This window comes from Phaseolus vulgaris, chromosome 9 (assembly GCF_051622355.1).
Source record: "Phaseolus vulgaris cultivar YP4 chromosome 9, ASM5162235v1, whole genome shotgun sequence".
Classification (NCBI taxonomy): domain Eukaryota; kingdom Viridiplantae; phylum Streptophyta; class Magnoliopsida; order Fabales; family Fabaceae; genus Phaseolus; species Phaseolus vulgaris.
This window is the reverse complement of record NC_143506.1, coordinates 38,418,309-38,434,155: the sequence shown is the minus strand read 5'-3', so window position 1 is coordinate 38,434,155 and position 15,847 is coordinate 38,418,309. Positions and strand designations below refer to the sequence as shown.

The 15,847-nt window shown below is 28.3% G+C and overlaps 2 protein-coding genes across 3 annotated transcripts; both read right to left on the bottom strand.

The window, feature by feature from the left end:
- Positions 1 to 5,035: 5,035 nt before the first annotated feature.
- Positions 5,036 to 10,281, bottom strand: LOC137822059 (choline-phosphate cytidylyltransferase 1). The gene is made up of 8 exons (XM_068626954.2): positions 9,922 to 10,281; positions 9,519 to 9,632; positions 8,371 to 8,466; positions 7,450 to 7,492; positions 6,988 to 7,143; positions 6,771 to 6,851; positions 5,553 to 5,663; positions 5,036 to 5,437 (listed from the first exon to the last, which is right to left on the bottom strand). The coding sequence occupies exons 1-8, from the start codon at positions 10,050 to 10,052 to the stop codon at positions 5,315 to 5,317; spliced, it is 855 nt and encodes a 284-aa protein (XP_068483055.1). The 5' UTR covers positions 10,053 to 10,281; the 3' UTR covers positions 5,036 to 5,314.
- A 2,313-nt stretch (positions 10,282 to 12,594) lies between these two features.
- On the bottom strand, positions 12,595 to 15,368 carry LOC137822058 (S-adenosyl-L-methionine-dependent methyltransferases superfamily protein). Of its 2 annotated transcripts, XM_068626953.2 has the most exons (9): positions 14,999 to 15,368; positions 14,731 to 14,847; positions 14,438 to 14,506; positions 14,316 to 14,335; positions 14,182 to 14,234; positions 14,035 to 14,065; positions 13,843 to 13,921; positions 12,999 to 13,138; positions 12,595 to 12,824 (listed from the first exon to the last, which is right to left on the bottom strand). In XM_068626953.2, the coding sequence occupies exons 1-9, from the start codon at positions 15,165 to 15,167 to the stop codon at positions 12,792 to 12,794; spliced, it is 711 nt and encodes a 236-aa protein (XP_068483054.1). In that variant the 5' UTR covers positions 15,168 to 15,368; the 3' UTR covers positions 12,595 to 12,791. The 2 variants fall into 2 exon arrangements, with proteins under 2 accessions (XP_068483054.1, XP_090150866.1); XM_090294740.1 differs by lacking the exons at positions 12,595 to 12,824; positions 12,999 to 13,138 and having other exon boundaries at positions 14,035 to 14,082.
- Positions 15,369 to 15,847: the final 479 nt, after the last annotated feature.

The following is a 15,847-nucleotide window of genomic DNA, read 5'->3' as shown; positions in this document are numbered from 1 at the left end:
ATTTGAGTTTAATATATTAACAAGAGTTTTGGGAATAGGATGAAAATGGACAACATTGATGAATGTTTGGTTAAATTAATCCTTACTCTTAAATTAAAAATCATATTTATATTTATGTCTCATTCTCGTATCTACGGAATCATCTATGTTTACACTGTCTTCTCTATTGTTCTAAATATTAATTAAATAACTTTATTACAATATAAATCACTGTAAAGAAAATATGTCATTAAATAATAATTATATATAATTAAAATTTTATAACAATTACAATATTTATTATTTTTACAATTTTGAGAGGAAAATTATTTTAGGAATTTGAGTGACTTTGTGAATATGGAAAGATTTGAATCTTTGGAAGAGACAATGAAAATTTGTGTATAGAATGAATTCTTCAAGTGAAATAAAATTAAGAACCAAAGAAAAAAAGAAAATATACAAATTTTATGTTACCTAATAAACTAAAGGTTTATATAATTTAATTCAATAAAATTATAGTAGTCCCATATTTTTGTATTTTTTTTTAATAATATTTTTTTTCATGTGATGGTAGATGATTGTTGTTACTTGAGGTATTAGCCTAAATGAGATGTCAAGTTGCATAGTGATGCTTAACATGAAAACTTTTTTATAATACTAATTCAATAAAATTAGAGTTTACGTCTATTAGAATGCAATACATCGTTTGAGAACAAAAATTACACAAAGATTAAGTTATTCATCCTCATATCCAATTTAAAACATTTGGTATTACTCATACTTATACATTTATGTAATTAATTAATGAAAAAAAAATTCTATCAAAATTGGAAGAAATTCAGAGAATATACTTAAGGACAAATGTATTTGTCGTTCGTATTCACACAAAATGCTTTATGTCATTGGAATACCATGGTATTCTTATGCTTCATTTTTATATGTATATATTAAAATGTTAAATATAGTTTTACTCTTTATGATTATAATTATTAAAAAAATTACTTTTAGTTTTAAAAAAAAAATTATTATTCTTTAAGTTTACTTTTTTTTCTAAAAATGTTTAGTAATAACTTACATTCTAAATTTAGATGCATATAATTTTCTCAGTAATTACTCTTTATTAATAGGATGTGTAAAACCCAATTAAATACAAGAAAATAGAATATTGAATTATTCTATCAACACACCAGATTTCAAATCTTTTCACTTAATATTTATTTTTATCTCTATAATGTTGTTAGTTCGTTCTTAAAATACTCAACCTGGTTTATTATACCTATGTCATACGATTCTTTATTTTATATTAAATAAAAGTAAAGTAAGTTTTTTCTAATTAGTGTTATCTGATGTTAAAAGTTAGTTTATAATTATTAAGAAATTGGTTAATTTAGTTAGTAATATTATATTTATTTGTAAATATAATATTTTTTTTTTCAAAATTACTCTTAAAAATATAGTGAAAAGAGAATAATATGAGTGGAGATTTATTTTTAAAACTTAACTTCTCAAATTTTCAATTCTTAAGAAGAGAAAAAATATACCATCCATAATATTTACTATTTATAAACTAGAATAATTAAGGATACTTTGATTAAAAAAAATATAAGTTTAAATTGCCATTTGACCCTTATATTTTACAAAATCTACAATTTTAATCCATGATTTTTTTTCCTCTACAATTCCATCCCCTTAGTTTTTAACCATACATAATTTTCGTTTCTAATTTTTTTTACGCAATTTTGATTCTTTTATTTATTTTAAAATTATATGTAAGTTTGTTCAATTATCCATAATTTTATTCCCTCAATTTTTCTTATTCATGACTTTCTTATATATTTGGAAAGGGCGTCAAGTTATTTAATTTAACAATAAATGTATTTGTGAAACTAAATATTGAGTAAAGTTATTCTTAAGAAACTCAAATTTCAATATTATAAACACTTATATATTATAAATTTAATTTTATATTTTTTCAATAATTATAAACAGTTAAGATATTAAAACTGTGTGAAAAAAATTAAAACCCAAAACTAGAAATAATTAAAAATAAAAAGAAAACCTAAAATATGGGGAAAAATTTGGACCAAACAATTGTACATTTTATAAAATATATGAACGGAAATTACAAGCCAAAAATTAATTAACGAAAAAATATAAAAAATGTCATACAAAAAGAAAAAAATTTAAAATAATATCTTATCAATAGAAACAAAAGATATAAAATTAATATTTAAAAAAATAAAAATTATTCTAAAAACAATTAAACAATAAAAAAATATTGAAGCACTGAAATCATAGATTCTGTATCTAAACACCTACAAAGATATAAGCCCCATTATTCATTTAGTTAAATTTTATTTAATTATACTTTTTTTTCATATGTTTGTAATGCCTCATATTTTTTTATTCTAGGTTTCATAATTATTCAAATTTAGTCTTTAGGTGATGCTATCATTGATTCGTATAAATTAGCAAATAAAAAGGTGATAAATGCTTACAATTTAAAAGCCTGTTGAATTTTATTATATTTGAAGCATCCAATATGTTTTAAATACTTTTAACACTCTAATAACAATTATAGTTGATAAGTAAAAAGGAATATTAATTAAAAATGATTTAATAATTTAAGATAATATTTATTATATTTTTTATTGAAATCCTTATTATTTTAAACTAGTGGACGCTCCCTACCTATGCATTCGCATTTTTTTATTATATATATTTATATTTATCTAAATAAAATATATATTTATGTGCTTCTGTATGTATGAGAGATACAAAGAGAACATGAGAGTCATGTTATTGGGTTTCAAGAGATTTGAAGAAGAAAATAAATAAAGTGAGTAAGAGCGAAGAGAGAAAAAACGGTGATAAAATTTCAAAAATTTAAATTGAAAAGCAGTAACTATCCGCGAAAATTGAAAAAATGGAGATATATTTCAGAAAATGAAATTAAAAAAAATGTTTTACATTCAAAACTGACTGTTTTAATATGTTTTAGAGAAAATAGAAAATGATGCAATGTTCATAATACAGTAAAAAAATAAATACTGAAATAAGGATAAAGTAGGAAAAAAATTTGATAGCAATTAAAGAGGAGAATCCCCTGTATAAATATATAGGGATAGATAATAGATAAATTTGAAAGAGAAAAGTTGAGGTATAATTTTAAAGTGTGTAAACTTGCAAATTTAGTTGGAAGTGAAAAGTAGGTTTTATATAAAGGCAATAAGAAGATATAAATTATAATACAATATTCTCATCTCTCAAGTAAGAGTATTAAAAAAACCTGAGTATTCAAAAAGATATAAATTTCCCAAAGAATCTAATCACTCTTAGAAAAACTTTAAAAACAAAACGTAAAAATAGTTATACTTTTTTATTTGATTTAAGTTCAATTTAATTTTCCATATTCAAGTTTAAATACACAATGCATACTTTTGTCTATTTTGTCACTCCTAAACCTAAAGAATCAATAAATATTTTTTATTTGAATTAAGAATATATTTAAATCAATAACTCATAATTATTTTTTTAAAACACATTTTTATCTAAATAAATGTTTTTTTCTCATAAATAAAAAACAAAAATTAATCAAAAAGTATATTGTGGTCCTTATCTCTAAATGCATATTCTCATTTTGTAAATGCATATTCTCTTCCGACATATCCAAGTGTGTGATAAAGCCACATTTGTCCCATCACTTTGTTCATTTCGTGCCTTTACAACAAAACTATAATTTACAACTTACTTGTGATAAATAGAATTATCATGTGCCCCAATTGTTTCAATGCTTTAATTTGTACAAGAGTTTAACAGTGTTGTAAAATAATAATAAATATTCTTACAATTTATAAGATTATTCTCTATACAAGGTTATGTCTCAACTTCACACTTCCTGTTTTTCAATCAGTTGACTTCTATTTTCGATCTCTTCTTCTTGATCAAGAGCGTACGGGTATTTAAAACAAGTATTTCAATGCTAAAGTCAGATGTAACTGAATTATGTTATATATGAGAATAAGAAACTCATTACTTTACAAATTAAGGGTGTTCACATCTTTATAATTTTGGTTATAGATCCCTACTATAGGGGAGGTTAGGACAGGTCCATGGAAGTTCATATCTTCTTAATCATGCTTTAAGAACATAATTGAGTTATGTAGTCACTAATCATTTTGGTACACTTATTTGATTAGACCGAGAAATCAAGTGATTATTCTTACTTGTTAACTATTTTGTTTAGTTGATGTGCCGAGGTGTCATGAAGATTTCACTTTACCACTCGAGTCAGCAACTCGATCTACTTGGTAATACAATAAAAATATTTTTTATGTATCTAATAATATTTAGAATAAATAAAAAAAATTATAAATTCTATTTTAAAACATTCAATAGTTAATGTGAAAGGATCAAGTCCAATCCAACTAAGTAGTCTAACCAATAATGACAATATGAAAACACAACCAAGAGATAAGTATTCGTTTTTAATATTATTAAACATCATATTATAATAGTAGAACTTTTTGAAATTGAATTGCTTTAAGATGATGATCCATGAAAGAAAAAACTAAGAGGAAAAAAAAAGGAAATTAAGCTAAATAACAACAAACAAAATTTTATAATATGCTTATTTTGATTTTTATAATCTGCTTATTTTCAAGCAAAAACTACCTCTTAAAAGGAAAAATTATCTAAGTAGTATTCATTTAAAATTATCTTCTTAACATGATATTAATACACTTAAAGTCCTCCTCTTCTTAACATGATATTAATACACTTAAAGTCCTCCTCTTCTTAACATGGTATCAGAATCATTTCAAACATATCTTAACAATAATATATAGTTCCACGCACAAGTTGGTAACCTCGACATGAGAAAGGTATGTTGGAGATCTCACATCGATTAGAGATTATAACATTTCATAATATATAAATGAATGCAAACCTCATCTTATAAATCAATTTTATAAAAAAGAAACAAAAACCATGTTCCTCGTTCAGAAACTAATACTTTTAATAGATGTTAATTCCTTGTGAAGAAACACACGTGTGATTTCCTTCCTTGTGAAGCAACCCTTATCATAGCAAACAGAAAACAAAGAGTAAAGAAAGGTCTCATTGAAGGTGTACCAGCAGTATTATAAAAGTTACCTTCTGGTTAAACAAGAAAATATAATCAAATCAAACTATGTACAAAGGAAAACAATGTACAAAACCATCTTGCATGTATGACAATCCAGTATCCTTCTAGTAATTCTCCTTGCAGAAAGGGTAGCTTAGTTACATATAGGAATGATCCTTAATCTATAAACACACAAGTTTATTTGCCACTTTAGTCGGTGTAGTATTCATCATCATATAATGAATCATCATCATCATCCCACTCATCATAAAGAAGAGATTTCAGCTGTTGTGCCCTTAATTGTTCTTGTATTCTGTCTCTGATTGCTGTTCCCTGGGATATCAGTAAACTAACCAAATTAGTACATTACACATCAGAAGATCACATGCAAAGACTAGTCATTTGTTATTATAGTAAGATATCTATTGGAGAGGTAAAAGAAATCTACCATTTTGTGGCAGCCTTCTTCAAACATCTCAAGAAATCCAGCAACCAATCGATCTGCATTTTCAACCCATTCATTAGGGTGCATTCCAGCAATTTTTCCCACCGTTTGAATCTGCAAAGTTCAACATCATAGTCATCCTGCGAGAATTACCAGTATATTGAATAGGAAAATATGCTTATTTAGAAATGTTCAAGTCCTATATCAACCCCAAAATAATATATATAAGTGAGAGAACAATCTTGTCCTGACAAATTGATTTTATAAAGTTTAGACTCAAACTCTAGTAATAATACATAGAACAAAGATTATAATTATTACAACAATTTGACACGTTTTACTGTCCCTTCAACAAGGGGCAGAAAAAAAAGGACAATAATGTATATAGTAGATTGCTGTGGTCTAATGAGATTTAAAACCTCTAAAGTGAAGAGATGTGTAAAGTGAGAAAGTGATGGCCTATCCACCACTAATTTAAAGAAATTTATGCTTACAAAATGCTTTAGTTTAAAAGAATATTGGTGGATATGGTCTCACTTTCTTTTACAGATATAACTTTGCCATAATATTAGCGTATCACCAATCACTTCAGTTCTCCTCTGATCTATAGAATGTATTTACACATTAGTTCTATGACGAGAATAGACCTTACTAATGACAAAAGATGTTTGGCACAAGATTCCTAGAATATCATTTGAACATTAGATAATTTATGTAATTTTCATTGTGATAATTTCTTGATTGTATCAGTAGAGAGATAATATTTGGATAGTCTAGGATGTTTTAATTTTCCACTTTAAAAAAGCACAAGGTTCAACATTAGCAGTTCTATACGCTTTTGTAAAAATAAAAGGAGAACTAAATCAAGGTAATGAAGAAATAACTAGCACTTCTTCAGAGGGTTCCTACAATTTGACACCAACCATCCAAGGAATATCCAACAACAATCCGAATTCAAAAGGTAGTTAATAATGTTTCCGTTGCGTCTTTACAAGTTATTTTTGAGTCTCAAACTTCTTCATATATTGAATTAGAGGGCGGGGAGATAATCAAACATAGAAAGATTTAAAATTAATTAACTGTTATACAAAGATAAAAGCAAAACAAAATTAAGAACAAGTAACCTTTTATGGCCGATGGCAACCTCACTCAAAGACTTGGCAAACAGTTACCAATGCAAATGCTAAGATTTAGTAGGATATTTCAATGATCTATTGTTACCTTTTTTCCCACTTTCTCTTGTTCTTTCTTCACTCTCTCCTGCAATTTTTTAAGTCCCATGTTCATTCTCAACCTCTTCTCCTGTGAATAAGAGATTTTGTAACAAAGATAATTTCCCCCACTAAGCAATAAAGCAAACCAATGATGAAACTGAATACTAAAATTCATGAAGAATTTGAAAGAAAGCAAAACAAAGATGCTAACCAAAAGAACAAACCTTGACATAGCTGACACCTAGCTCCTTTCTTGAATAACCACGGTCCAAATTACGTATTACATATTGATTATAATCTTTGATAATTCTCATTATAATATCAGAAGTAGAAATTCCGTCAGTCCGCTTTGTTTCCTTAAATTTTCCAACAGACTTAACCTAGATAAGAAATTAAAAGGCATAAGATCAAAAATTGCAGCAGAAAAGTTTAATATGGTTACAAGTAGTCTTAATTTGATAAAGAATAACATGGTTAAAGATGTAAGAGGAAACTGATAAAAAATCAAACAAATAAAATGCAGCCAGCTATAGGCCAATCAGCATATATTTGGAGAAAAAAAAATGCATAAAGAACTGAAAGATAGGAGAAACAGATGTGAATGCTGCCAAACAAGGGGAAGAGGAAGAAAGAACATTCAATTAATGGAAACTAAATTAGAACATAATTCTATCGCTTGAACTTACATATTCATAGACATCCTTTCCAGCTCCACTTGCATCAGCATAACTATGACAATAGAATAAGTGATAACATATATGAGAAGAACTTGAAGAAAATGGTACCAGTCAGAATATACTCAAGTGTTGCAATCCAAGCAGAACAGAATCACATGGATAGAACAGAAGCATCACAAGACAACCAAGTGAAAATAATAATAATATCAACAAGAAGTCAACAACAGTGTAACAATGAAAATTCTAATACACAGATATTTTTAATATGGCAACATATTCATATTGTATGGTGGCCTCCACATTAGAACTTGGGTTTGTTATATTCTAAACCTCTTTTTTCTCTTCAATAGAGATGAAATTATTATTATTATAACTGAAATGATGGCATTTTTATTTAAATTTGACTATAATAATGTTTTATAATAAATTCTAAAAAAGATTAAAGGGTAGGAAATATGTGATAATGGTGAAAAATCAATATAAAAACCAACTATAAAAAGAAATATAAAGAGAGAGAGAGAGAGAGAGAGAGAGATAAATTAAAAAATATAAGAAATACATAAATATGATTATATTTTATTTAACATGCATTGTTGTACCCAAATCTTAATTTTAAAATATTAAGTGTTGAAATATACTTGATACTTGTATCCATATCAGTGCAACATAATGAAAGCAAAAATACCCGTCCAACAAAAGACCTAATTTCACCATAGATGTAAGCAAAAAATTGATTAAATTGTCTGTGTCTTGCATTGTATCCATGCTTCTAACTTAAAATCCCTAAACTTTTCACATCACAGCTGCAAGAACCAAGAATGTCTGCACATCCATTCAGTGTAAAGTTATTCTATTCTGGTGTTGATAATTTTTCATCAAGTCACAAATTTTAAACCTAGATCAAAATAGCCTGGGGCTGGTTAACCTTACGGAAGACTATCATGTGCCACATAGTCAATTTGATGCTTGTCAAGGAACTCCTTGGTGATGACCCATGGCGCATCTGGAATAACTTCATCAACCCACCTGGAGGAAGTACAATTCAAATGCTTCACACACTCTAATATATAGAGAAAGCAATAGGATTCAAAATGCAGAGGTCTAATATTAATGTAATCAGGAATTCAAAACCAATTTAAGTGAGATGAACAAATGGATTGAATTTTATTTTTATTTTTTTAAGATTTCAAGTTTCAACCACCAGTTAGATTTTAGGAGACAACTGGAAAAAAAACTAGGGAGCTTATCCAGGATGAAGCCAACGATTTTCGAAGTAAAATGTATTTGAAGTCTATTCATTAGAATAGGTTCTCATACCATCTTATAAAAATGGACTTGAAGTTTAACTCAACATTACAAAATGGACTTTTAAGGTAAGATTTGCATTCACTTATACATTATCAATTGGTCATATTTCTAGTCGACGGGAGCTCTCCAATATAAAAGCACCAAAGAACTTGGACACTACAAATTAGCACAATCACAATTGCAATCAATTAGGCAGCCATATGAGTTAACAAATACTAGTTTTAATAATGGAAACAAAAACTTGACATTGATGACTTGCCTATACTCTAAAATCAAAACTATAACCTTGTATGCATACTTTTAAAGTTCCAATCTCACCATTCATCAGATTACTCTGAAAAATAGTCAACAAAAGTATCATATTCATAGTCAGAAACCATACAATCAGTTTCCCAGAAAAGGGTAATGAAAGAAAGGGCAGGTAAATTTCAACAGCAACACATGCCATCAAATTATATACTACCAAAACCTGACCTGAAGCAAGTATAATTCATAACTGTAAAATCTATGCACTGACACTGTAAAGAGAGTATCAACGACATCAACAAATTACAAATCATAGTAGAAATGATTTTTAAGATTGTAAATCCAACAAAATTGTCATACTTGACAATTTTTTATTGGTTGACTTGACACCCTTCACAGTATATTTATAATTTACCCGTAATTCTTTGATAAGAAACAAGCTTTCTCAGCAAGTGTACAGTAAAAGTGGGAACATACGCAAAAACGAGTCAAAATTTAAACCGAAAAAGAAAAGAGAACAAAACCTGCAGTGGCGAAGGGACTCGCAGCGTTCCTTATCAGTCATAACAGTTTTGCCCTTATACTTATGGGTGATCTCATCATTGCAGCATCCAACAAGGAGATAAGTGTTTGGAAACCTTCGATCAAGAAAAAAAACTAAGTCTGAACATTTCCTCTCAGACAACAACTAAGTCTAAAAATAGAAAAAAGAAAAGTAAAAAATAAAAAGACTGATTCAGCAAAACACACAAAAACCCCGTTTTGAAGTGGGAAAATTAACCAAAATGGGGGTTAGCAGAGTGAAGTGAAGTTTAGTCCATGAACATGCACCAACCAACCCAAAAGAAAAAAAAACATGGTGTTGAACTACAAGTCATAAAAACGTGTCCTTTTCAGATGAAAAAAGAAATAGAGAGTATGAATTACAGTTTCTTAGCTTGCTCAAGAGAACGGGCATGGCCGAAGTGAAAGAGATCATAAATCCCATCAGCATAAACTCGAACAGGAGTTTCCTTGCACCCCTTTTCCATAACTTTGAGTTCTTCTTCTTCTTCCATCACTCTCTCTTTCTCTCTTTCTCTGAGTCTGAACAGTGAGCTCCAAGATCTGTCCACGATCTTATCAACCGTTCGTCGGACCCGCCTGAGACCCGCCCGACCCGATAGCCCGAACGGACAGCAATCGGACTTTTACTTCAGCTTTGAATGTTTCTTTGATATAAGAAAAAAACAGGAAAGAGACAAACACTTCTTTTACTTTGTTTTTCATTTATTTTAAATTACTTTTAGCTTTTTTCTGTTACACTAACAAAAAAAGTCTCATGTAACACAAAAGTTAAGGTTAAAAACTACTAATATATTTCTTCCTTTTTTTTTAAATTGTTGGAGGCAATTTTAAAGATCAAATAACAAATATATATATATATATAAAGCGAATAATATTTTAAATATAATTCACTCAATGTTATCTTAATATATTTAAAATTCAAAATTAATATATTTAATATTGAAATATTAGTGTATTTTTCTGCTTTTAGGTAGAGACTCTACCTATGAAACTCAAACACTTCTCTTAAATGGTGTGTCGGTGTCGGATACTCATATCGGACACTGACACTCTTATGACACCTGTATGACACGTATTCGTGAAGTGTCCAATTCAAAAAGTATTTATTAAATTTCTGACAATTCTAGTACGGTTCTAATACAATTTTAAAAAGAAAAAATACATTAATTTTTTAAAAGCTCAAACTTATTGTATAAATTTTTATTATGATTATAAAAATAAGAAACAAATCTTTTTGAACCAGTCATGAAGAATATTTTTCTCCTCAAAACAATAATCTGGAATATACTTATGCACATAAACTTTTATTATCAATTTATATAATTCATAATTATATAATATATAGATCCGTGTCTCTGTATTCTACATTTTAGATATTATAAGTATCTTCGTGCTACATAAGACTCTAACCAATAGAATTTAAAAAAATTAAATAATTTTTTTGTTGATGGTCAATTGGTGATTTTTTTAATTTTTAGAAACTTGAGGTATACTTGAGACTTTTAGACGTGTTTGACTAAGTGGTTATAGTTAGACATTTTCTAGTGATTGTGTTTCAAAGAAACTAAACTCAAATTATATTCTTTGTCTTTTTTTTCCAAATTCTTCCTATACCCAGTATATTTCAACCTACATCCAACACAATTTTAAAATTTCAAAAATATTTATTATTTCAAAAATAAAATTAAAATTTAAAATAATACATTTCAGAAGAGCTTTTTGTGTTTCAAAAATAAAAATCCAAAAAAAAATCAAAAGTTAATTCCAAACAAGAAAATCTGCAATAAAAAAATAATACACTAAAACATTTTTCTTTTCTACTAATATATACAAATAAAGATTTTTTTTATTGCTGTGATAATGATAATAATAATTAAATAAATGAAAACACAAACTTTGACTGTGATGGTAATTATTTTAAAATTATATTAAGGATTTTAAAAAAGTAACAAAGTGGTTGTGTGTTTTGAGAAAGTTAAGGAAATATTGAATTGTAACTGTAAAGTGGAAAAAAACTCGAATCATTGTATTTATGCCTTGGTTCCTCTGTAATACTACTTCTTCTATTTTAATGTTATAATAAACAATCTGCAAAATAGTAAAATCCCAAGATAAAGAAGAACTAAACTTATTGAAATGGAATTTTAAATACAAATTTATAATTGATAATTACATTTCTATAGATTTTGTAGTTATACACGAATATCATCAAAATATGTACAAATTTATATTTTCATTTACATTTTGTTCAATTTCAATTATTTAGGGATTTCTCTTTCATTTAGAGATGTATAAGGGTTATTGGATTCATTATTCAACTCAATCAAAAGATTTTAGTTAAGTCAAATGGGAAAAAAAGTGAGGACTAGAAAAATGACTGCTCAAATTAGCTAAAACTTGTGAATTATCTTCAAAAATAATTTTTTCAGTTCAACTAAAATTATCTTCAAAAGGATGAGAAAATCTTAAATGTGAGATTTGAAGTGTATCTAAGAAACAAATTAAGAATTTCATACAAAATTAAACCCACATGATAAATTATTGTATAAATTATTGAAAAAATGCATACAAAGATTCTATAATGAATTAAAAAATCTTTAAACACGTGTTTCTTTTCTTTTCTCTCAATGCATGTGTTCATATATTTCTTATTTTTTCATTATTTAATTAATAAGCTTTTTATTCTCTTATAGATAAAACACATGTGTCCACTTTTTTTCTTACAATAACAAAAGATAAAATAATTATTATTAAAATAAAAATATCTTAATTTATCCATAAAAAGTAATTATAAAAACTAGTAAAAACATTCGTTATTCTGTGCATCTATATTTACATTTGTATTCCGTTAAAATATATATAATTTTATAATTTTAATAAATTTATTAATAATAGCTTGAGATTTGGGTGGCTACATATGAAAAAGCCCATAATAATGAAAAGCTTAAAATATGATACAATAATGGCAACAGTTAACTGTAAGAGAATTTAGAAGAATAATAGATTGGTTCAGTTAAGAAAAGAGTCATGAAATAGAATCAATCAAATTTGAAATTAAAGAAACTTTTGTCTTGATATCACACTGAGAGATCATATTAAATATTGTTGCATAGAACAAGTTTTTTCTTTGGAAACAGCATTACAATCTCTAAAGATCAACTACAGTAAAAAAGTGGCAACATGAATTTGTAAATAGTGAAAATGCAGGCCTCCTTCTGTAATAAGCTCAATCATGCATTTGTGTTTGAATTAGCAGAAATTTCCTGACAGAAGCATTAGAACAAAAATGGTTAGTCCAAATGGGCAAAGGATGCACTGAACTTGAGTCAGAAGTCTTAATTACAAAACATGAAGATTAGTTATTCAAAACAGTGACATGTGACATGTATTTGACCAATGACATATAATAAACATAGGCACCATGAATCATTGATTACCTTAGTGCAAATATATATAAAATGGACATCAGGACTCCTTCCTAGGGTTTCCTCCACAGAGCTTCCATCATCATTGAGAGGAACAGGTTTTGTCAGCTCCCAAATTGGTTGATCAGATTTCTCTTCTGAGGCAAGTTTTTCTGCATATACCATGACAGTGGTTATAGTCTAGGACTTAGTTTACATACCAATTTTTAATGCATAAGACTAAGAATGCATAATACACTTTACAAGGGTAGCAAATTGGCAATTTAGAAAGGAACACTTAAAAGGACACTGTAAGGGGAAAAGACTAAAAAAGCATTTGCTACATATCTAAAGCCAATTGATAATCCCTCATGCTTTTAACCAGCAAGACACCAAGATTCAGTAAACTTCTAATCCCAGGATATTTTAGTTTACAAGCATTATTGATAAGAAGCTTATGGTCTATTTAAATCAAATTTCTCATTAAACACTTGTATGAGAAGAAAATAAAAAGATAAAAAGTGAACTAAAAGTTTCAAATATCATAAAATTAATTTATGTAGAAGTTCAAAACAAGAAAGCTAAATGATAGTGTTTATATATCAGTTGACACTTAACTAATTTTAACTTACAGCATAAGTTTAATTCATTTTATTCTCTCTTTTTTCCTCTCCTATAAGTGCTTATTTAGAAGTTTGTCCAAACAGAGCCAACGTCTATTCTAAAGTTTGTGTTATTCAAGACTTCTGAATTACAAAATTAAATGACAGAAAAGGCAAAACTAGAAGCCTGTAGTAGACACGTATCTGAGAGATATAAGACAGAAAGTGTGTAACTTGGAATACAAAATGACAATGAGATTAAGATTGAAGCCAACCTATGACATGGAGTTTTATTGTCCATGAGCATGATTCTCGAAGCAAATGTAGGCGATATAGTGGAGCTCCATATGTCACCTACAGATTTTACAACCATTCAAGCCTGCTCAAGTGAAATGCAAAGACACATGCTATCCATTGGAGAGTAAATCTGAATGCAGATTGATGCTTAAATAAAGAGGTGCAATTACCAGAACATAAACTCCTTTATCCTTGAGGACCCTATAGTGTGTCATCAACTGCTTCAATAATGGTGAACAGATCAAGAATAAAAAAAATCCAAAATAAAACAGAACCTGTAAAACAATTATAGACTTTTGTTCATGGTTTTATTATACCTCCAAATCTCCTCAAGCATTTTTGTAGCGTTTTCTCTTGACTTATTTCCACACTACAAACAAAAACATGCAAAGACCAAACTATAAGACTTGTCAAACATACTAGCATTTCAATGAACCATCACTACACCCACCAAGATAGAGTCAAGAGTCCCTGAAAAGCAAAACCAAACAGTATCAGCACAATTCATTGTCCAATATGAACCTCTTATAATAAAAACAGATAAAAAAAACTAAAATTAAACAGTAAGCACACCTTTGTCAATAGCAGCACCAAAAGACTCTGATTCAAAATCACTCATATCTCTCACATCCATTTTCATATCTGGTCAATCATTAAGGATACATCACACTCCACATTATTACCATCTTTGCTAAAATCTATAAAGTTCAATACTTTATAACGAATTTATTGACATTTTCAATAACTAACTTAAAATTGATAGATAATGTAAAAAATTATCCATAGACAGGTGCACCATTAAACTCTTCAACGATTCCATAACATGTAAAATTGACACAGATAAATCAAAAAAGCAGAAAGGATACATTTCAATTGGGGACAGTCCTGGTATTTGCTTTTCATAGCTTCAATAACCACTGAGGATATATCAACGTTGACAACATCTGTGTAACCGCCATCAACCACCATGCCTTCGCTGAAGGCTGCAAACACCGCAAAAAAATATTTTTTTCAAAACATAAAAATCTATTTTTTGATTGAATCCAAAGAAAGAGGCATGTACCCATGAAAGAGATCTGAATAAAAGAGGAAAAAAAGAGAAAAGGAAAAGAGGGGTATGAGAAGAAAACGTGCCTGAGTTGCCACAACCAACGACGAGGATGCGGTGGGTAGGAGGGACATAGAGGTTGATGATGGGAGCCAAAGTGAGGTACTTTTGGTACCAATCGAAGGGACCAGGTTCGTTGGTGTAGCGGTTGTCCCAGTACCATGGTTCACCGTAGGCTTGGGTACTTGACGTCATAACTCTCTGTGTTTGGAAATTGAATGATGTTAGTAAAATCCAATGGGTACGAGGAAGATGTTGCAGTCACAAAGTTTGTTCTGTTACAAATCTTGAAATGGAAGACTTGTGATGGAAAGAAAGCAACTTATACTAGCCTAAGGTGCCATTCAATCATGTCTCCTTTTGCATCACCCAAATGCAGTTTCAATTTTTCTTTCTTAGTAAATAAATTATTATAATCATCATGTTTTAATACAGATTAATTCCTTAAGTTCATGTAAATTTTGTATTTTTTTCCTATTTATGAAAATGTTTTTTATTATATTCCCGAGAAAATAAAATATAATTTGCATATGTTTAATATAATCATCCAAACTTTGATTAGTTAATAGTTGGGTGATTCACGCCATGTTTTTCTAGCTATGTAATAATATTGTAGTAATGACATCCAAAATGTGTCTCTGTCTCGCCGATAATCACGAACAGTTTGCCAATAACAGGTAACCAAATGTTATTGGTTTGACCATTTGGATGTGATGCACACCATGTGTCTGATTAATGTGCCCTCTGCCAACACACAAATTACGACAACCAATGCTTCCTTCTCATGTCAATCTGGAGACTTCTGTTGTTTGGTTGTTGAAAGCTAAGGCGTGTCACAAAGTAGTTAAAGACAGTTGTTTGGTTAATTTGGTTTT